The sequence below is a fragment of the Cucurbita maxima genome, unplaced genomic scaffold (genome assembly GCF_002738345.1).
Source record: "Cucurbita maxima cultivar Rimu unplaced genomic scaffold, Cmax_1.0 Cma_Scf00025, whole genome shotgun sequence".
Lineage (NCBI taxonomy): Eukaryota > Viridiplantae > Streptophyta > Magnoliopsida > Cucurbitales > Cucurbitaceae > Cucurbita > Cucurbita maxima.
Genome location: NW_019272041.1, coordinates 2,410,812 through 2,431,688, shown reverse-complemented (window position 1 = coordinate 2,431,688; position 20,877 = coordinate 2,410,812). Strand labels below are relative to the sequence as shown.

Genomic DNA, 20,877 nt, shown 5'->3' with positions numbered 1-20,877 from the left:
GACTCAGCTTATTCTTACTTTTTTTCAAAAATAAAATTAGGGCTCCTTTTATAAATTTTGGAAATTCATATTTTGTTTTTTCATACCTTAAAATATAATTATTTCGTTCATATTAAGTTGTATTTTACATTTGTGGTTAATGAAATCTAAGGCTTTTAGTTTTTGAAAATGAACTCAAAATTTTCTAACTATTAATTTTGTTTTCCTTATAAAACTTTTGTTTTTAAATGGTTAAAATATAAAATTGATGGTAGAGAAAATATAAATAAATAAGCAATTTAAAAATATAAATCTATAAATTTTATCTTATCTAATACGTTTGTGGGTGAGCATTGTTTCATATATTGGATGGTGAAGTTTGTATCAATGTTTTTAATCGAATGAGCAATGTTTTTTTTTGAGTAATAATCTAAAAAATAATCTAATACTTTTGAGGTTTTTAAAATGGCTAGAGAGAGATTCTTAAGTATTTCATTATCTTCTCTAATCAATGTGGAATCTTACAATTCACTCGCTTCATACCTTGCTCAGTGTTTTGCCGTCACTCGTTTCTATCTCTAATTGATGTGAGATCTCATAATTCACCTCTTTGGTGACCGAACGCCCTCCCTAGCGCTCGTTTCTCCCATCGTTTAATGTTAAATGGATTGAGTTCATCTTGAGTTATAACTTTGAGTTCATCTTTCAGCGTTAAATGGATTGAGTTCACTAGTTCATCTTGAATTGTAACTTTGGATATTATTTGCTAGTCCTGGTGAAGTTAACCTCCTATTTTTGTTTTTGGGTTGGATTGTTTGAGCTTTTCTTTTGTTATTTTTTTTATTTTTTTAAATTTTACCTACTTACAATATCATTAAAATTAGTTACAAACTAAAGATTGTAAAAAAAAAAAAAAAACTAACTGCAAACTAAATAAAAAATTAGAGATAGTTAATTTGAATTAAAAAAAAAAATAAAATTTAAGATATAATTTGATTTTTAGTCTTTTAAAATTTTAGGAGGAGGTGGAAGGCAAGTTAAAGGAAAAATCAACCTTTAAAATTAAGCAAAATTCTTTTTTTCTTTTTTTCTTTTTTCCATTTTGCCAATTATACCCTCGTCTTCTTAACGCGCCGTTGGATTTAGCCCAATTTTGTCTGCTCCAGTCATTACTCAAAACCTAAGACTAAACCAGAGAATTTGTTGCGGAACCAAACGAAAATCTCCCGAGCGAGTTTCAATTCACTATGGGTACTAGAGAGGTCTACGAACAGAAGCTAAGAAGGGGCAATCTCTACCATGAACCCACCATGAATCCAGGCCTCGGATCCCCTCGTTGTCCTCGCTGTTTCTCTCTTCTTAAACCCGATCCTGTATTTTTCTCCTCCTCTTCTATTTTAATCAGCATCTTATAGTTTCTATTCTGGAATTCATGTTTGATTTTGGCGTGTTTTCTGCTGTTGATTCAGGATACAAGTGAATGGGCCATAAATCCTGTTCTCCATAGTACCACCGCAGTGGTGAGTTCCTCCTCTCTTTCTAATTTTCCCTTTTTGATTTCTTCTTGAAATTTTTTAATGCTTCTAGGTTTTTGATTCTCCAGCGATAAATTTGTACTCTATGTTGTGTTCTGTAAGTTAATCTGCTGTTGGATAGTTGATGAACGTTTCTGGATCAACAATTTCGAAGTTGAATTCTATCCATTTCCTCCTATTATCAATTGGATTATCGTAAAAGATAATAGGAAAGAAGTTTATGAATGCTTTTGTCATAAACATTGTAGTTTCCATGGCTTTTGCATATTCTTATACTGCCTTGTTCGACAGGCAGGATCAGGTCTTGGAGGGTTGCTTAGTGCAGTTCATGCTTTCAATACGGGTAATCATAATGAACTTTCATAAATGTTTCATTTGATTTTCACAATTGCTTATCGTTTACTTTCATTACAGGGATCCCACACCTTCAAAATCATGTCAAGGGACCAAAGTGGCTTCCCTTTTTAATTGGGGTATGCCTTCTTATTAAATTATGAAGTTGATTTTGTTTTTGTTGCTAATTATCATTGGAGTTGCGTGGATTACTTGATTCTTGTGAGTTGTGTTCCATCAACTGTTTACATGACTTCCTTGTCTCTTTGTTGATAGGTGCCTGTCCTGTTATTGTGTTCTGGTGCCGGTGCTGCATTTGGAGGTATGTTAGCAGATTGTCTTTGCTTATTCTCTCTTTGAGAAAACATTGATGTTTCTTTGGTCGGTTGTTTTTCATTTATTTTAAAACAAAAAATTGATTACTGCGTTGAAATACATGAATAAGGGAAGGATTAGAACCTACCTAGGAACTTTGAATATGCCTCTCCACCTGAAAACTGGAAAAGAAGCTTGGAATTCCATCACTCTATCATGGGGCCTTGGCTTCATCAGGTTTTTATCTTTTTGATGGTTGACCTTTTGTCTTAGAGATGATTTAGTGAATTTGTGACTCTCAAGTGAAAAGAATGTTTGCCCACTAACTAGATGCTCGTTCGCGTATCACTCGTACTTGGGTGACATGCCTTCTACAACTGTCACCTTAAAGTGAATGAGAAGGTTGTCGTGTCTGAATCCATTTTACCTCTTCAAAACTGTAACAGCCCTAGCCCACCGCTAGCCGATATTGTCCTCTTTCGGTTTTCCCTTTCGGTTTTCCCTTTCGGGCTTTCCTCAAGGTTTTTAAAATGCGTATGCTAGGGAGAGGTTTCCACACTCTTATAAAGAATGCTCGTTCCCCTCTCCAATCGATGTGGGATCTCACAGTCCACCCCCCTTCGGGGCCCAGCATCCTCGCTGGCACACCGCTCGGTGTCTGATTTTGATACCATTTGTAACAGCCCAAGTTCACCGCTAGCAGATATTGCCCTTTTTGGGCTTCCCCCTTTCAAGCTTCCCCTTAAGGTTTTTAAAATGTGTAGGCTAGAGAGAGGTTTTCACACCCTGTAAAAAATCCTTCATTCCCCTCTCTAACCGATGTGGGATCTCACAATCCACCCACCTTCGGGGCTTAGTGTCCTCGTTGGTACGCCGCCTGGAGTCCACCCCCTTCGGGGCTTAGCATCCTTGTGGCATACTGTCCAGTCTCTGACTCTGATATCATTTGTAACAGCTAAAGCCCACCGCTAGCAGATATTGTCCTCTTTGGGCTTTTCCTTTCGGGTTTCCCCTCAAGATTTTTAAAACGCGTATGCTATGGAGAGGTTTCCACACCTTTATAAAGAATGTTTCGTTCCCCTTTCCAACCGATGTGGGATCTCACAAAAACACTAATGATAGGTCAAATACATTAGTTGCACCGCGCTAACATGTTAGTATTTTCTGATGCAAGTACATACGAATGAGTTTAGAATGAGACACTAACACATTGAGTAGTCTTCCTCCTTCCTTTTTCAGCCCAATGAAAACAAAATCATTATATTAGGATGATTATAATGAAAGAAAGATTTCATGCCATTACCATAAAACTTGTTTAATTTTTAATCTCACTAGTATCACCGTAGTTGAGCAAAAGAAAAATCCATTGATTTGTAAATCAATGAAACTTTAACTCACACATCAAATCATTTTTTAAGACACTAATCAATTTCTTTGTTGCTTATTAACTGTGCAGGTTTTGTTCTTCCAAGATTTACTCAACTCACTGTAACATCCTACTATGCCACCTCCAGTGCTTCCCATTATGGAGTTTCGCTTCTCACTCGAAGAATTGAAGAGAATCACATGTCTCGAACTCGGGCTCAATGATTTTCACAGGTCATGCAATTTCAAGTAAGCAATCTCCTTTCCTTTTCCTTTTTTTCTGCTGGAAATTTTGCAAAATTATGTTTGGCTGTAGATTTAGAACGTCTGATTTGTGCTTGCTTTTGGTAAGACACCTTATCATATATGTAAATTGCAGAGAGTATCCGTTTAGATACATAATGTGCAAATAATCATAACGTTATTGATTACAGTTGTGCGACTTCCAGCCACCAAGGCTGTTGAGAATTTTGTATAATGTTATTGACAATCATGAAAATTTACAGCGGTAATGCTATGTGTAGTAGTTTATTGAAAGCCATTTCTGCAACGGTGATGGATGATTGGCTTTTTGGAGCACAAGCTGGGTCTCACAAGTTTATGCAGTAGTTTACAGTTGTGCAACTAATGTATTTGACCTGCCATTAGTGTTTTTGTGAGATCTCACGTCGGCTGAGGAGTAGAACGAATAAGGGTATGAAAACTTCTTTCTAGTAGACGTGTTTTAAAAGAATCCTGAAAGGGAAGGTCCAAAGAGGATAATATCTCTCTATCTCCGTTCTATTTTTGATGACAATTGGCCTTATTTATTTGTCCACTGCTTACACTAGTGAACGTCTCCTTCTCGATTATACTTACGTCTCTTTTCAATCGTAATAGTGTGAACGATGGAATAGTCCTACACGTGATTGTAGTCTCACAAGTTTATGCAGTAGTTTACAGTTGTGCAACTAATGTATTTGACCTGTCATTAGTATTTTTGTGAGATTTCACGTCGGTTGGGGAGGAGAACGAAATAAAGGTATGAAAACTTTTCCCTAGCATACGTGTTTTAAAGTATTAAGGGGAAGCTCGAAAGGAATCTACCAGCACTGTGCTTGGGCAGTTACAATTTCTCTCTCTATCTTCATTCTATTTCAGACGATGACTGGTCTTATTTATTCGTCCATTGCTTACGCTAGAGAACGTCTCCTCGATTATACGTATGTTGGTGAACGTCTCTTTTCAATCGTGATAGTGTGAACGGTGGAATAGCCCTACACACAACCGTGGTTGTGAGACTATAAAAATGAGGACCCTATTCTACATAGATCTTTTTTGGACCGAGTGAAAGGAACAAGGGCTTTCCGATCTATTCGCTTGACGCCAATTGCCTCAACTCCAAATTAGATCTAAATGTATGCCGATGGAAAGAAAACTCAAGAATGTCAAAATTTGGACCCAAACGTCCAACCATCGCTAAATAATGAACCCAACCTAGTCTAGCCATTATTTTTTTGGGTTTGGTTGATTTGGATTGCTTCGATTATTTATTCAAAATTTTAATTTATTTTCTAATATTTAATTAAGCTCTGTAACTCTAATACTAGTCACTATAGATTAGAGAATAAATAATAAAAATATAAATATGAAATTAAATAAAATAAAAAGAAATATATGTATATTGTAAGCAAAAATATATATCTTAAAACTATATTATTTAAAAATGAAGGCTATCTATCAATTCTTCCGATATAGTCCAAATTAAATTATTGAGGTTTGGAAACCACAAATTATTCATTTCGTTGATGATATGATATTCATTTTTTAAAGTTTAAATGAAAATGACACCATCTTGGATTAGTATTATAAAAATAATTGTCGACTATAAGAATTTGTTCATGAACGAACACTAATCAGATTCATCATACGTTATAGAGTACGAATAGCTATATCATCCATGTTACGTCGGTATACGAATTTATTGGATATTACAAAGTAGGAATCAGAGGGAGAGTTTAAGTTTGGTAATATGAAATTTGAATCCAATTTGTTTACCAAAATCGAACATCTTTCATTATGGGAATTTAAATTTTTAATGCTAAGAAGAAAATAAATTTGAATATGAAAAAAAGAAAGAGCTTCCAAAAATCAACACAAAAAGAAGAAAACCAAAATGTGGGTGAGTTCTTGTTGAGTCACCAATCGCCATATCCGCCAGCCATGAATTTTCAGGCAGCGGGACCATCTGTCCCACCACCGTTCCGCCACTAGCCGCCCCTGCTCCCGCCGCCTTTGGCGGCGAATCTGTCGACGATTTCAGGCTGCACATCCCAGAATCAACCGTTAAATTTGTGCATTTTTTTTTAAAATTTTAAAAAAGCTATTTTGTTCTCGATTTTTAAAATAATTATTTTTATTTCTAAACTTAAAAGGTTATTTATTATAAGCTAAATTAATAAAAAAAAACTATTTTATTTAAAATAATGTTTTTTAAAAAGTTTAATTAATATCTTTTCAACTTTTTAAATTTTTTTTAAGAATACTCTTACGGGTTGAAACTGAGTTTCTATGCCAGTATTAACGTTTTTTATTTTTATAATTTTAAAATAAATTCTAGTAGTCTAGCAATGAAAACTATCTATTCGACCCTTCATAAATTATTTTTAAGTTTTTAATGTAATTTTTTATAAAAAAAATTAAAAAAGTCAAATTGGGTTCTTAAATGGTCCAAATGAATTTTCTTTTAGTGAAATATATATATATATATATATTGAAAATTTAAAGTTACAAAATGGAATTAACTTAAAAAGTTTAAAAAGAATAAAATTCGATTTTTAAAAATGAAAATTAAATAAATTTTCATAACCATAAGCCTATTGAAAATTAATAAGATGTAATAAGAGTTTATCGTGTTCTACCTTGGGGAAGAAGGGCAAAATGTGACAGTATAGTCGGCGCCGGAGCAAGTGAAGGTGCTGGTGGCGTCGTCGTAGGCATAACTATATGACCGAGGACACGCAGATTTAAATATTGTCGAGTATTTCGTTGGCTTACAGGTCGCCGGTGAACCATACGCGCCGCTGCAGCAGTATTCCGGCGTCCCAAACTTTTCACACGCGCTACTACACGCGCCGCCGTTCGCCACCTTAAGCTCGGTTGGACACTGTCTGTTCAAATCCGTCACGCACCCAGTCGACCCACACGCGCCAGTCCCGCCGGTCCCCTCGACAATTATCGGCAAATTGTAGCCATCGACAAGACTAGTGTCGTAGAAGTCCGGCGACATGGCAGAGCCTGACCCGAGAGTGAACTCCACCAGTGTGGCCGGCGGGGCAGCTCCGTTGCCGTTGCACTCAATTTCGCCGGACCCACAATCACCTGTACTACAGGCACCGCGACCGGCGCCGTCGAAGCTGCAGCCAGTTCGACCCCAGAACCGACCGGACCAGGCGGCCGGCGCTTGAAAAGTCCTGGTACCTCCTTTACGAAGCTCGAAACCAGTGGTGTCGAATTTCAAGCTGCCGGCGCCGGAGAGAATTCCTGGCCAGACAGTGAAATCGCACTTATTCACAAACGTAAATTTAGCTCCAAAAGCCCCTAAAAATTCAAAAAAATGAAATGGGTATTACTTAAAATTGAAGAATTCAATACCAAAAAGCTCAAAAATTAACGAACTGAAATTACCAATGCAAATTTGTAGAAGAAAGAACAAGAAAATGGAACAAGAAACAGAGTGATTTCCAAACAAATCCATAAAAAATGGAATCACTTCTCAAAAATTTCACTAATGTTCTTCTGATTTAGCCTTTAATTCTGAGTAATGTGGGATTTTGGGACGACAATGGAAGTGGGTATTTGGATTGGGAGTTGTTTTAAGCTATGGAGGCTCTGTTTTTGTGTATGGAGGGGGGAGTTCTTGCTTATGGGCATGGACACGAGTATAAATATAGAGATATTGTGAACAAAAATGGATGGGGAAAGGGGAAAGTTGCCTTTTTATCTATCCACAATTGTGGGTCCATTGTATTTTGTGGATTGGAATGATATGGAGCAGAGAAAATTGATTTAACCCCGAACAGCTTCATTTGTAGATATTATTGGACGAACACACACGACTCTCCATAATGATATAATATTGTCCACTTTCAGGACAAACTCTCATGGCTTTGCTTTAGGCTTCCCAAAAGGCCACATACCAATAGAGTTAGTATTCTTCACTTATAAACCCATGATCATTCACTAAATTAGTCGACGTGAGACTTTTATCATCCATCCCGGAGAATCTCAGTGTAAGGGGAATGGATAGCAAGCTTTCTCCGATCCTGTCTTATCCCATGATATCATTCCTCCGATCCGTGCATCCACTCATACTCTTGCCAAGTCCTAAGCTGGTCATTCACTAACCTAAGTACCAATCAGTGAACTACAATAATTGTTATTGGTTTCAAATATTTATGATACCGAACAAAATAATTTTTTTTTAGTTACCGTTGATATTTTATCTATTAAATTGAATTAAATATTTTTTTTTTAAAAAAATTTAAACGGGCTTTATGAAGAGTATCTTATTTAACTTAATCTCTCGTTCATACACTCTAAACTACTTGAATATATATAACTTTATTAAAGTCTTAATCAAATACGAGTAGTTAGCATTAAAAAAAATTAGATACTAGAATTTGTCACTTTTATCGTATTAGTTGTCATAATTAAATTTTATAATCGTGATCATTTACATCACACCAACTAGTTAATTGCAACATCCTACCTAATAAGATGATGAAGTCTAAAATAGATAAGATTAATTAGTGATATTTATGAATTAAATTTTAGAAAGCCTTTTATATATTTGAAATAGCTATTTTTTTAATAATAAAAGTACATTTTCTTTGTATTATTTCATTTATAGACTTAATTAGTTTATTATTTAATAATAAATAGTAGCACAACGTCAAACTAACTCACCGCCTAACTCCAACTTAGAACACACTTTTTATATATATATAGGAGAACTGTCATCCTCGGTCGCATCATGACACTTCTCAATCTTGGCATAAATGGCTGGATGAGCACCACCTGAGGGCTGCCTCTGGTATGTCTTGCCTTACTGTTGGGGTCACAACCTACTTTCTCTTAGTGAAGTTGTGACACTTTCCCCCCCACTTAACCTAGACATCGTCTTCGATGAATTTCTTAGGGGCACAATTGTATCGTTGATTGTGACATATAAATATATATAAGACACACTTAAACATTCTCTGACATCAAGATACGAGAAGGATGAAAGCTATTAATTCGATAGCTTTACTCGTCTCACGAGTTACAAAATGAACTTCAATCAAGTTGAGAATTTAGCTGGACAAACTAATTTTCTGATTGTCGTGTCAGGAACAGATTTCTTGTTCGAACTCTAACGAAATGCTTAATAGTAACATGATATTGCGTACTATTGTTCGGATTAATAATCGTGAATCAATTAAAGAAGATATCGATAATTATAATGGAAGCAATCATAATGATCATGATGAACAAAACATTGTGGCTCTTCTCAACCCCACAAAATGGGAAGGTAATAGAAGTTCTTGGAAAGTATGAATTAATAAGAGGAAAAATCTAAATTGGTCATTATTTATGCATACGTGGCAATATATGATTGGTCCTCAAATAACTACCTTTATCTTGACATAAGTATTGTCTCTTTTCGATTGGGCAGATTTGTCTCCAACAAAACATGTCGTAATTCACTATTATATAATAATTTAATAATTAATTAATGGATAAATTACACAAAACAAAGCAAAAATCACGTTTGTAAAAACCCAACCTATCGTAACTCGATCAACTCGAACTATCTAATCTAAATTGGGTTGAGTTTTTAGAAAACTAAAAAATTCGATTCGGTTTGCGGGTTGATATCTTTTAGGTCAGGTCAACAGACCCAACTTGAAAATCACGTTTGTAATTGATGTTAGTGATATATTGTGATTTATAAATGTGCAAACACCTCCCTAATAGACGTGTTTTAAATTGTGAGGTTGACGACCATATATAACGAGCCAAAGTGGAGAATATCTACTAGCGGTGAGCTTGAGCTGTTACAATATGATTTTTTAAAATAATTCAAAAAATAAAATAAACTACAACCCGACAACCCAATTGGAAAATAGAAAATTGGGTTGTGAACTCTATCCAAGTTGTTTAGGGATTAGGGTACGGTTTTGGATAAATTGGGATACAATAATTTTAGGGTATAGTTTTGGATCAGTTGGAGTACCGTGAGCTTGAGCTGTTACAATATCTGAAGTTTACATCAGTTGGGGTACGGTTTTAGATAGAAGCTTACGAATCAACTTACTAATTCTCGTATGATATGTGAAAAGAAACTTAGAGACGAATCGAAAAGATAGGAACACAAACAAAAAAAAAGCAAGTAAAGAAGGGCACATGGGTGATGTAGGAATAGCACACTTATATTCATTTCATATCATTGATATCTAAAATCCCACATGAACTCCACTCTTTGGCCTTCTTCTAACACTCAACTTCCTTATCTTTATGTTCTTTTTTCAACCTCTCATGTGGGGAAGCTTTGAGCTTTCTATTTGCCTTTTGTAAGCGACAAAACCATGTTCTTCTTGCCCAATCCCAAACAATGAATTATCGTCTCGATTCGAATGTTATTGCATAAAGTATTGTTCCTTCGGTAAGATTTGATTATCGACGTGAGTTGATAACTCGATCAGATATGATAGGGTCAAGGATTTAATCATGTAGCTCACGTTTGAATAACGCGGGTCATCTCCCAAAGAGAAATCTCTGCTTGATTCGAGAGATGTAATTGGTAATCTAACTAAAGGGTTTTATGGACCGAGTTTAGATTTGAGTTTGACTTTTACTCGGTTGTTTTGTTTGTATTTCTTTTTTTTATTTGAATATTTTCCACAATGTTTTTTAATGACGTACACGTGTTAGGTTGAAAAAATCTTTTGAATCGTTGGGTTAAGTGACCTGAGAAACTCAAATTAAAGTCAACAACATAACTCAATCAAACCATTTAAAATTTCTGTTCAAATATCAATCATTTACAAATTTAAAATGGTTCTTATTTTTTAAAAATAGGGTCGTGGTTAGTTGGATTGTAAGATAGGTTGGTCCGGTTGACTAAACCAAACTAGATCTTCTATTTTTCAAAACACAAGGTTATATATGGTAAGCAATTGTTATCTCTCTCTTGCTTGCTTATATAACGTCTCTTTCTAAAATCTCCCTCTTCCCTCGTTTTCTAAAACCTTCTTTTAAAACCGAGGCTAGAGGCTCGATCATACGTCGCTTGGCCGTAGGCGACCCAAGAATAAATTGGCTTAGCTCACTTGTTGTTGGAAAGTAAGTGCCGCACAATCGCTAGTCCGCTGCCTTCAAAAGTGCGACTGTGTCATGTGGTTATCTGGTCATATGAGCACCCCTAATGTAAATTTGAATATCTTTTATCGCCATAAAATCCATTCGTCACAGTGATGCAATGTGGCTCAATGTATCCAAAATTGGGTCGTTACCGTTTGCTTATTTGAATCGTTATACTTCAAAATAATAATAAATAAATAAATAAAATTGTTCTTGAAAACCTTTTTACTTTTGGTAAAAACCCTAATTAATATGGTAAATTAGCAGTTAATCAACGGTAGAAGTTCATGATCTGAACCGACCTTATATTATAAATATATATAATATTATTAATTACTCTAAAGTTCAATTAAATATTATAAAGTCGTGAACTTATGTGCACCATGTGACATTATAAATTAATTAAGTTATATGAATCATTAATGGGTTTCATTGGTGTCCTAATTTGGACGTTTTTACTCACAAAAAATTATTAATTTAAATGTCGATCCCTTAACTTAGACAGAGTAATATATCTGACTTTGACGTGACAACAATGATACAAGTTGTTTGAAAGAGGAAGAACACGACTTATAAAAAAAAAGAAATTTGCATATTGATATGGTGTTTGTCGCATTAGCTATGATGCGTACGTTAGCAAACAATTTAAATGTAACAAGGATTTTAGTAGTGAAGAAGTGTGAGATCCCACGTTGGTTAGAGAGGGGAACGAAACATTTCTTATAAAGGTGTGGAAACCTCTCTTTAGGAGGTGTTTTAAAATCGTGAAACTGATGATGTTACATAATAGGCTAAAGCGGATAATATCTACTAGCGGTAGCCTCGGGCTGTTACAAATGTTATCAGAGTCAGGTACTGAGCGATGTGTCAGCGAGGATGCTAGGCCCTGAAGGGGGGTAGATTGTGAGATCTCACATCGGTTGGAGAGAAGAACGAAACATTTCTTGTAGGGTATCTTATGTTTCTCCTGAGAATTAGGTTAAAGATGAGCTAGATCATTAAACGAGGGTGACAACAGCTAGGGGCGTGCATAGTATATACTCATTGAAGATAAGTATTTATATGGGAGAGTTCGTGGGGTCTCTTACGTTTCTCCTGAGGATTAGGTTAAAGATGAACTAGATTGGATTGAACAAAGGTGACAATAGCTAGGGACGTGCATAGTATGTACCCGTTGAATATAAGTATATATAGGAGAGTTCGTGGGGTATCTTACCTTTCTCCCGAAGATTAGGTTAAAGATGAACTAGGTTAGATTGAACGAAGGTGACAATAGCTAGGGACATGCATAGTATGTAACCATTGAAAATAAGTATATATATATATATATGAGAGCTCGTGGGGTATCTTACGTTTCTCCCGAGGATTAGGTTAAAGATGAACTAGGTTAGATTGAACGAAGGTGACAATAGCTAGGGGCGTGCATAGTATGTACCCATTGAATATAAGTATATATAGGAGAGCTCGTGGGTATCTTACCTTTCTCCCGAGGATTAAGTTAATGATGAACTAGATTAGATTGAACGAGGGTGACAATAGCTAGGGGCGTGCGTGCATAGTATGCAACCGTTGAAAATAAGTATGTATGTATGGAGAGCTCGTTGGGTATCTTACATTTCTCCCGAGGATTAGGTTAAAGATGAACAAGGTTGCATTGAACGAAGGTGACAATAACTTGGGGCGTGCATAGTATGTACATGTTGACCAAATAATTAAGAAAAATATTACGAAAATGATTCTAACTCCTAACAATGGAACCACAACATTAACCAATTTGAACATAGTTCAATTAGTCAAATTATTATGTTTTTCAATTCATCAAATTATTATATTTTTATAAGACAGATTATGAAACTAAACCGTAACACATTTTAAATTAAAAAAATTAAATCCTTATAGATTTTAAAACATTTTAATTAAATCATTACCCACTAAGGTTCAAAATAAAATAATAATAATAATAAATAAATAAGTATTTTTTTTTTAACAGAAAAAACTAATTGCTTATCGTGAAAGGAAGAAGACTCCAAAAGAAATCAACTTTTTTTTTTTTACTTAATTTTGGAAACCGACACTACTTTATTTCGAACGACAATTCATGGCAGCCTTTGACGACGTGTAGTCTTTCACATTTTCAATATTATTTTTTTACCTTTTTATTATTATTACTATTATTATTATTTTATTATTTTTAGTTTGATAATGAAACATAAAATAAATATATGAGATTTTGTCATATACTTTTTGTTAAAGATTTACGTCATTTCCACTATGTATGTTTATGTTTATGTAATGTAAAGAAAATATGATGCATAATTTTTATTAATAAATAAATTATCTCTTTTCCTTAAAAAGGGATATTTTTATTCATCTTTGCTTTAAACCCTTTTTCTTTGTCCATCTTTTTGTATATAAGAAAAAAAAAAAACATAATTTACTTTTGTGCGGGTCGAAAGAAAAGCTTAAATTTAGGGTTTTTGTTACGTAGTTAAGTGTCGGAAAGTCGAGTAACGTCATACTAACACAGGTAAAATTCGCACATCTACGTAAGTTACTTTCTAGCTGTATAGAGTGTGTGTCGATTTTGTTTTATATTTTTAAGGTGTTTTTACTCTTACAGCTCAAAATTCTTCTCGAATCTAGTGTTGATTGCTAATTCATTCAGAGGGTTCGGTTCGATCAGTGTATGCTTCTTCCAAATTTGATGTTTATTAACTATGTCAACTGTTATTTGTGATAAATATAGCGAGAACTAGGGTTTGTCATAAGCCCCACCTCACTTTCCATTTATACGTGAAAGGATTAGGGTTCTAAAAAGAGCACACATCAAGGCAGAATGAATGAACATTCATTTGGTCTGTCTAGGTACGATCAACCTAGGCCCACAAAAAAAGACACAGGCACAACTTTAGGACGCACCGGGTCTAGTTAACCTTAGCATGATTGCCAACTGTTTCGAGTTTAGTTTTACCCATAACAATCGACAATATTTTAATATGAATTTAGACAAAGTGCGAAAAGAAATGGGAATTCATAACTTTCCTTTTTTTTTTTTTTCTTTATACTTTAATGATTTAATGACGTGGCTCATGGTTTATTAATTAACATGTGTATTAGTGGGACCTAAATTACCCAATTTAAATTTAAGAAATTAAGATTAAATAATTTCTTTAAATGAAAATATATATAAATATGATATGAAAATATGTAAATTTCTTTTTTTTTTAAATCACTTTAATTCATAAATTTAATTTTGATTTCATCAAAAATTGCCTTCATGATTTCATGTCTTTATGATTAAGCATCAAAAGGAGGGGTAATTTGGGAAAAAAACATGATTTATTTTTAATTTAGAAAAATATTATTCTGTTTATCTTTAAGCTAATGGCCATATGATACCACTAATAAAGTTGACTGAATTGAAACACTTTATAAAGTGTTCGTGGGTTGGGTTTGGTCAAATTTGGACATTTTTTAATTAAGTTGGTTCGGGTTGTTTGAGTCATTTATCCAAGAGCAAGGTGCTTATCTCGATCTCACGGTGGTGCCCTTCTCGATGATTGTTGACTCAACATGGATTTTGTGCTTGAGTCGAGGACCCTCCCTCCATCTATCAAGTCAAGTAATTCACTATCGTTTTTTTTTTCTTATCCACGTCGTGCATAGTCTTTGAATCCTTCTCATTCTGACCAGTCTCACGAGCCTTGATCCTCGTTAAACATAACAATAAATAAAAATTAAAAGAAAAACTCAAATGAAAATTGTGTAGAGATGAAAGAGAATCTAAAAAAAGGAGGGAAAGTTTGAGGATAGTGTGAAAGTGATGTGGTAGAGAGTCAAAAAAGCATATGAAGTAGTACAACCAACTCAACCCCATTAGAGAATTAAGCATAGATCTTGGAGTGGAAGAGGAGCTTTTCTTTGAGTAAAAGCTTACTCCATTTAATGGAATTCCAACCAATGAAACTCGAGAGAATAATGGCTTTTTTTCTCGGTAGTCTCAATGCTTATTAAATCATTGTTTTTTTGTGTATTCATACTCGTATCATATCATATCCATTGAATGTATGAATCCTTGGATGTGGATAAAAGATTGCAAGATTCATGAACCAAAAAGAATTGGAGAGCCCATTGAAATGGTGGGACAAACCATCAAGCTAATGGGTATTACAAAAAAAAGTGGATATGATGAGAGGGAAAGGTAGAACGCTCGAAAGAGACATTCGAAATCAGGGTAATAGTTGGTTCGATTCTTTCAATTCTGGTTTTAACTGAGAACTAAACCAAATCGGTTGGTTTTGTAAGACGAGGACTGAATTCAAAATTCTAGACCAAATCGGAGGACACAGTGAGCAAAATTCATAATTCAAAATTATTTTTTGGATATGCTCGATCCAGGTATAGATGCTACGACGAAATTCAAGATATTTAAAGTATCCTTTGATGTTTTCTTGAATGAAGTAACCTCGTATTTTCTTCCACCTAATTAATCAGAGCCCCTATTCCTGAAGAGTCTCACGAGCCCGAGCCCTGCATTGAAATGGTTTACATCACTATCCATTCTAAGTTCATCGATCAATTCTCCTATAACTTAGATGTCGAATAAAAAAATCTAATCTCGAGTCAACGTGATATTTAATACTAATATTTGTAAAATGAAATCAACCCCACTGGCACCATTCAGCCTGAACTTGGTCGGAGAATCTGCCTGGCTGCTGCTTCTTCGGAGCAATATGTGCGGCCCCAAATGCAGCCGGACCACGACCGCGAGCATGGTGAGGGCGTTCCACTCTCCTGGGTGCAGCAGGACGAAGCCGTCGCCTGACATAACTCCCGGCCACACTGTGCTGTAAGCACACACTGATTTAGAAAACTTCACATTTTCAGCTTCCTTTTTTCGCCATCCCCTTACACAAAAAGCATAAACTCCAACAAAAAAAATATACATGAATAACAAAAAAGGAAAGCCTTAAAATCTCTTAAAACTTTGCATACATACTCCCGAGATCCGCAGTCGCTCTAACACGAACAAAATGGTTAAAACCAAGATGAAAATACAAGGAAAGAAAGATAAATGGATGAAATTTTTGGATTGAACTTCTAGTGTAACAAAATATAGAGAAAACATTAAGATCTTCCTCCCTTTAGTTCAATTGTTTCTAGATATCTGAGAGGATTGGCCATCAATTCAATCATTTAAACAATGGATCAATGGGATGCCCTAAAGAAGAAGGGTCCAGATTTTCATATTCCTAAGCTAAAGCTAAGAGTTCAATCTACAAACTTAAACCTAAGAAACAATTTACAAGACTATGAAACTCATCCTGTTTGATGAAAAGCATCTCATGAGAGATGACAATCAAGCATTGTAGACACTCAATGAACGATGAGAGTACACACAAACAAACTCGATTCAAATTGAAAAGCTCACAAGTTGTCCGAGCAGCCATTCAACAGCCACAAGCTTTAAATGTTGCGAATTTTTGCAACTCAATACCAAGTAGCAATGAAGAAAAGAACCAGAGAGCTAAAGAGAACAAAACAATGGCAATGAGAGAGATTTCATCAGCTCCTCACAAGATAAGCAGAAACTAAGGTTCAAAATATAATACCCAAGGCAAAAACTATGTACATTGGAATGAGATAAAATATATATTGAACTGAATTATAATCATCAACATCTATCAAACAGAAGAATGCATGCTAAAAGAGCATTTTAACTAAATTGTACATATGATCCTATATTCCTCTCTTTGTTCAAGCAATAATGGACAAACTATTCTCCAAAAGGTAATAGTAAAGGAAGGATTTGGGGGAGGATATGTAGGGATTTAAAACTCCTTCCTGACTCTCCTGAGTATCAATTCTTAATCCAAAAGGCCACAAAACAAAACTCCTTGAGAACAGAAAATGATAAAAATGAAGAAAAGAAGCATACTAATCGCCAAAACCAACACAAAATGTTTATTATCTACCAGGGAAAAAATCCTCGCATCGGGCGTAGAGATGAGTTTTAGAACCTAGACCAAACTACTCTTTATTTACTAAAATTTTAATGAACTTTCATTAATCTAGATATTCGAACAAACTAAAAGAAGTTCATACCTTCGATTTGCAATATGTTTTCTAAGATTTCTACTAAAATGATAGATTAAACCAAAAAAAAAAAAAAAAAAAAATCCATAACCATCCCAACTCCTTAAGAAGAAGAAAGGGCACCCCTGATCTACACATCACCTTCACATGAACACGATTGTAACCTTTAACTTGCAAGCATTCATTTCTAGAATGGAAGTAACAAAGTATCAAGAAGACATTAGTCTTCATTCAATTCACTGGTTCACAATCAGTTTGACTACTAGGAGTCGAATCTATGAAACTTGAAAGTATAGAGGACACAAAAGATTTAAAACATATATCCAACAGTCTCTAAAACACTTCCACAACAAATTATAGAACAGAACATAGTGCTAAGAAGATTAAGTATAGAGGACACGAAAGATTTAAAACATAGATCCAACAGTCTCTAAAACACTTCCACAACAAATTATAGAACAGAACATAGTGCTAAGAAGATTAAGTATAGAGGACACGAAAGATTTAAAACATAGATCCAACAGTCTCTAAAACACTTCCACAACAAATTATAGAACAGAACATAGTGCTAAGAAGATCAGCAAGACAGAGCAGAGCGCACGAAAACATGCCTACTCTTTAGAGGATCAGACTAAATGAATTCTAGAAGACATATCCCTTCTTGATGATGAAGAGGCAAACAAAAATGAAGGCCTGGTATGGCAATGCAAAACCAAAGATCATGCTAATAATGTGTAAATCAATCCAACATAACTACTTCAACCCAATGAAGCATTAGATGCTAACATGGATAATGACAATTACAGCAGGCATTGATTCGAATATGAAATTGAGATCTAAAAGGTCATTATTGACTAAAATTCAAACAAAAAAAAGGGATACAAAAATATTGGCATCATAATTAAAGAAGGCAAGAAGGATAAAATGCCTCATTTATCCGAATTAGAACATCGTATGAACCAGAAAATTTTGCCCCTAAGGAGCTTAACAACCATGGGATAAAAATTAATAAAAAAATTCTCAAGTAAGCTACGTAGAGCCACCATCCACACCAAAAGAAGAACATAATTAAAGGACAATATTGAAGTAAAAGGAAAAATTATATACTATTACTCTTTTTCCTCTCCTTATCATGGTGCATCAGGACACTCCCTAGCAAAATGCCCCGATTTCCCGCAATTGAAGCAAGTGTTGGCGCCACCGCCACCTCCGCCACCAAATCTTCCGCCGCCGCTGCTGTTACGGCTTTCATTCTGGCAATCTCTGGCTAAATGCCCATACTCCCCACAATTAAAGCAACCACCACCACCACCACCACCACCTCCACCTCCAGCTCCACCCCTATTGCAATCCCTAGCCAAGTGCCCAAAACCACCACAATTATAGCAACCCCCACCACCGGCCCCGCCGCCGCCGCCGCCGCCGCCGTTTCCTCGTTGACAATCCCTCGCTAAGTGGCCAACTTCACCGCAAGTAAAACAACCACCACCGCTGCCACCTCCGCCGCCGCGGTTACTACCACGGGCACAGTCTCTAGCCAAATGCCCTTGCTCACCGCATTGATAACACCCACCCCCACCGGCTCCACTGCTGCCATTCCGCCTATCACCGCCCCTCCAACCACCAAACCCATAACCCCCGCCGCCCCGGCCACCTCGTCCACCACCACCCCCAAAGTTATCCCTCCGATTTCCCGAAGATCCATCAAGCGCAACGACCTCAATAGCTTTCGATTTCCCATCATCACCCGAAGCGATCTGAAACTCAACATGATCTCCAACGACAAGGCTACGGTAGCCATCTGATTTAATGGAGGATTGATGAACAAACAGATCAGGTCCTTCCACATCTGGCTTGATGAACCCGAACCCCTTCGAATCGTTGAACCATTGAACCACACCAGTCAATCTCTCCTCCGCCATCTTCAAAGTTATAACCGATCCCTCTGCAACAAAAATGGCGACTTAGAGAACGAGAACAAAAAGGGTTTCGGAATATATAGAAGGCGAAGAGAATGAGATCGCGGGAACTTCTAACGCTTCATCCAAAACCCTAATCCGTTAACGATTTAATTTTTTTATTTTTTCAATTTTCAATTTTTTCCTGTTTGAAAATATTTTAGATTCGTGAATATTGCTTTTATTTGGAAATATATATTTTTAATTATGAAATTGAGTTTTAAAATATTTTATATTTAATAAATTAGGAAGATGAAATCAGCTTAAAATCATAAAATAAAATTATTTTTCTCTTATTAATTATAAATGAACCATTTATAAATAGAATCTTTAAGTAAAAACTAAATTGATTAATTTATAAAAAAATTATAATTAAATGGATTTGATGTTTTTTTTAATTAATTAAAATAAATTAGTTAGTTATGACATTGGGAACGCTCATGTCGTTTTGTAACTAACTAATTGGTATAAATTGGATTGGTTTTGTGAGTTTTCCTAGAACTAGATTGGATTGGACTGAACCCACTTGAATTTATTGTTGATTAGGTGTACATTTTGCATTGTTTTTAACTATTTGAATAGTAAATTTTCAAGAAATATATTGACGGCCAAAATAATTGGATTGGATCTAAAAATGACTTAGACAATTTTGGATATAGTTTAAACGTCGAGCCATGATTTATTAACAGAACCCCTAAGTTTAAATCCAACGTTTCAAACTATTCAAATATTGGTGAAAGAAGTAGATACTATAAACCCTTTTTGCATATTCAATTTCAAAAGGCACCTAACTACACTTATTTGAACAATCAATAATAAGTTCATGACTTTACCTAAAATAAAACGAGAAAAAGAATTGGAGCGAAAAGTATTCCTTAGGGCATAATTTCGAAGTTTTTTTTTTTTTATATGAGCATAATGAACAAGATTTCAAAATTAAAAATAGCTTAAAATACAGAAAATTATAAAAAAAGGAATTAACTATATCTACATAATAATGGGGGGTTGAAAGAGAGATGTTGAAGTCAAAATGTAGAAAATATTATATTTATAAAATTAATAAACTTCCACATTCCATTGCTCTGATTTCTTCAACTGCCTCTTGTACTCCAGCCAATCAATCCCTACCGAAACCAAAATAATAATAAATAATAATAATAATAATAATAATACTATTTTAATTTATTCCGAAAAAAAAAAACCCTTAATAAATTGACAAAAAGAGAAATGAAAGGGAAAAAATCTAACCATCTCTAGCAGCCAAAGAGACCATAATGTCATCAATTCCCTTCTCCATGCCCTTGAGTCCACACATGTACACAAAGGTGTTGTCTTTCTTCAATAATTCCCAAAGCTCCTCGGCATATTGAGCCATTCTAGTTTGGATGTACATTTTCTCGCCTTGCTCGTTTGTTTGCTCTCGACTAACGGCAAAGTCCAACCTGAAGTTCTCGGGGTACTTCTCTTTCATTTTCTCAAACTCCTATTTCATTTTACAAACTCACATTATCGATATTTTCACATGTTCGTGATTTTGATTTCCTTTGTATCGTACAAAAGTATGATGTCTAAGGTTGTATTAGGATTTCTCGTTTTTACCTCTTTGTAGAGAAGCGAGCTACTTGTCGGGACACCCAAAAAGAGCCAGGCCAATCCATTAAACTACACAGCATAAGATGGATTGAGATGATAATTTAGATGTTAATAAAAATTATGAATTCAAATTAGAATCATAAAAAAAAATAAGTTTGTAAGCATTATTATTAGTACCTTGTAGTCATCATGCTTCTCAAAGAACATTTTCCACAAAAATGATCTAAATGGAGCAATTCCAGTTCCAGTTGCAAGCTAATGCACCAACACAATTCCACCCATTTAAATTATAAAAAAAAAAAAAAAAAAAAAAAAAAAAA

The 20,877-nt window shown here is 34.9% G+C and overlaps 4 protein-coding genes across 8 annotated transcripts in view; 1 reads left to right on the top strand and 3 right to left on the bottom strand.

Annotated features, from left to right (window-relative positions):
• The first annotated feature begins 1,132 nt into the window (after nt 1–1,132).
• LOC111498779 lies at nt 1,133–4,378 on the top strand. Of its 4 annotated transcripts, none has more exons than XM_023150152.1 (7): nt 1,133–1,352; nt 1,449–1,499; nt 1,806–1,857; nt 1,929–1,987; nt 2,124–2,169; nt 3,619–3,776; nt 4,055–4,378. In XM_023150152.1, exons 1-6 carry the CDS (start codon nt 1,227–1,229, stop codon nt 3,750–3,752), a joined length of 468 nt encoding a protein of 155 aa, XP_023005920.1. In that variant the 5' UTR covers nt 1,133–1,226; the 3' UTR covers nt 3,753–3,776; nt 4,055–4,378. The 4 variants fall into 4 exon arrangements, with proteins under 4 accessions (XP_023005920.1, XP_023005919.1, XP_023005918.1 ...); XM_023150151.1 differs by having other exon boundaries at nt 4,052–4,378; XM_023150150.1 differs by having other exon boundaries at nt 4,034–4,378.
• Nucleotides 4,379–5,523: 1,145 nt separating this feature from the next.
• Nucleotides 5,524–7,570, bottom strand: LOC111498786 (thaumatin-like protein 1). Its single transcript, XM_023150158.1, has 3 exons — nt 7,194–7,570; nt 6,428–7,106; nt 5,524–5,830 (listed from the first exon to the last, which is right to left on the bottom strand). Exons 1-3 carry the CDS (start codon nt 7,261–7,263, stop codon nt 5,608–5,610), a joined length of 972 nt encoding a protein of 323 aa, XP_023005926.1. The 5' UTR covers nt 7,264–7,570; the 3' UTR covers nt 5,524–5,607.
• A 7,765-nt stretch (nt 7,571–15,335) lies between these two features.
• LOC111498622 (cold shock domain-containing protein 3-like) lies at nt 15,336–19,069 on the bottom strand. Of its 2 annotated transcripts, none has more exons than XM_023149929.1 (2): nt 18,120–19,069; nt 15,336–15,770 (listed from the first exon to the last, which is right to left on the bottom strand). In XM_023149929.1, exon 1 carries the CDS (start codon nt 18,926–18,928, stop codon nt 18,137–18,139), a length of 792 nt encoding a protein of 263 aa, XP_023005697.1. In that variant the 5' UTR covers nt 18,929–19,069; the 3' UTR covers nt 15,336–15,770; nt 18,120–18,136. The 2 variants fall into 2 exon arrangements, with proteins under 2 accessions (XP_023005697.1, XP_023005696.1); XM_023149928.1 differs by having other exon boundaries at nt 15,336–15,757.
• Nucleotides 19,070–19,900: 831 nt separating this feature from the next.
• The window catches only part of LOC111498621 (ferredoxin--NADP reductase, leaf isozyme, chloroplastic), a 2,927-nt gene continuing 1,950 nt past the window's right edge, over nt 19,901–20,877 (bottom strand). Inside the window, exons 6-9 of the mRNA XM_023149927.1 lie at nt 20,735–20,812; nt 20,564–20,626; nt 20,213–20,447; nt 19,901–20,088 (exon numbers count right to left, since the gene is read on the bottom strand). Coding sequence (XP_023005695.1) covers nt 20,021–20,088; nt 20,213–20,447; nt 20,564–20,626; nt 20,735–20,812 — 444 coding nt within the window. The 3' untranslated portion in view covers nt 19,901–20,020. The remainder of the gene's footprint in view (nt 20,089–20,212; nt 20,448–20,563; nt 20,627–20,734; nt 20,813–20,877) is intronic.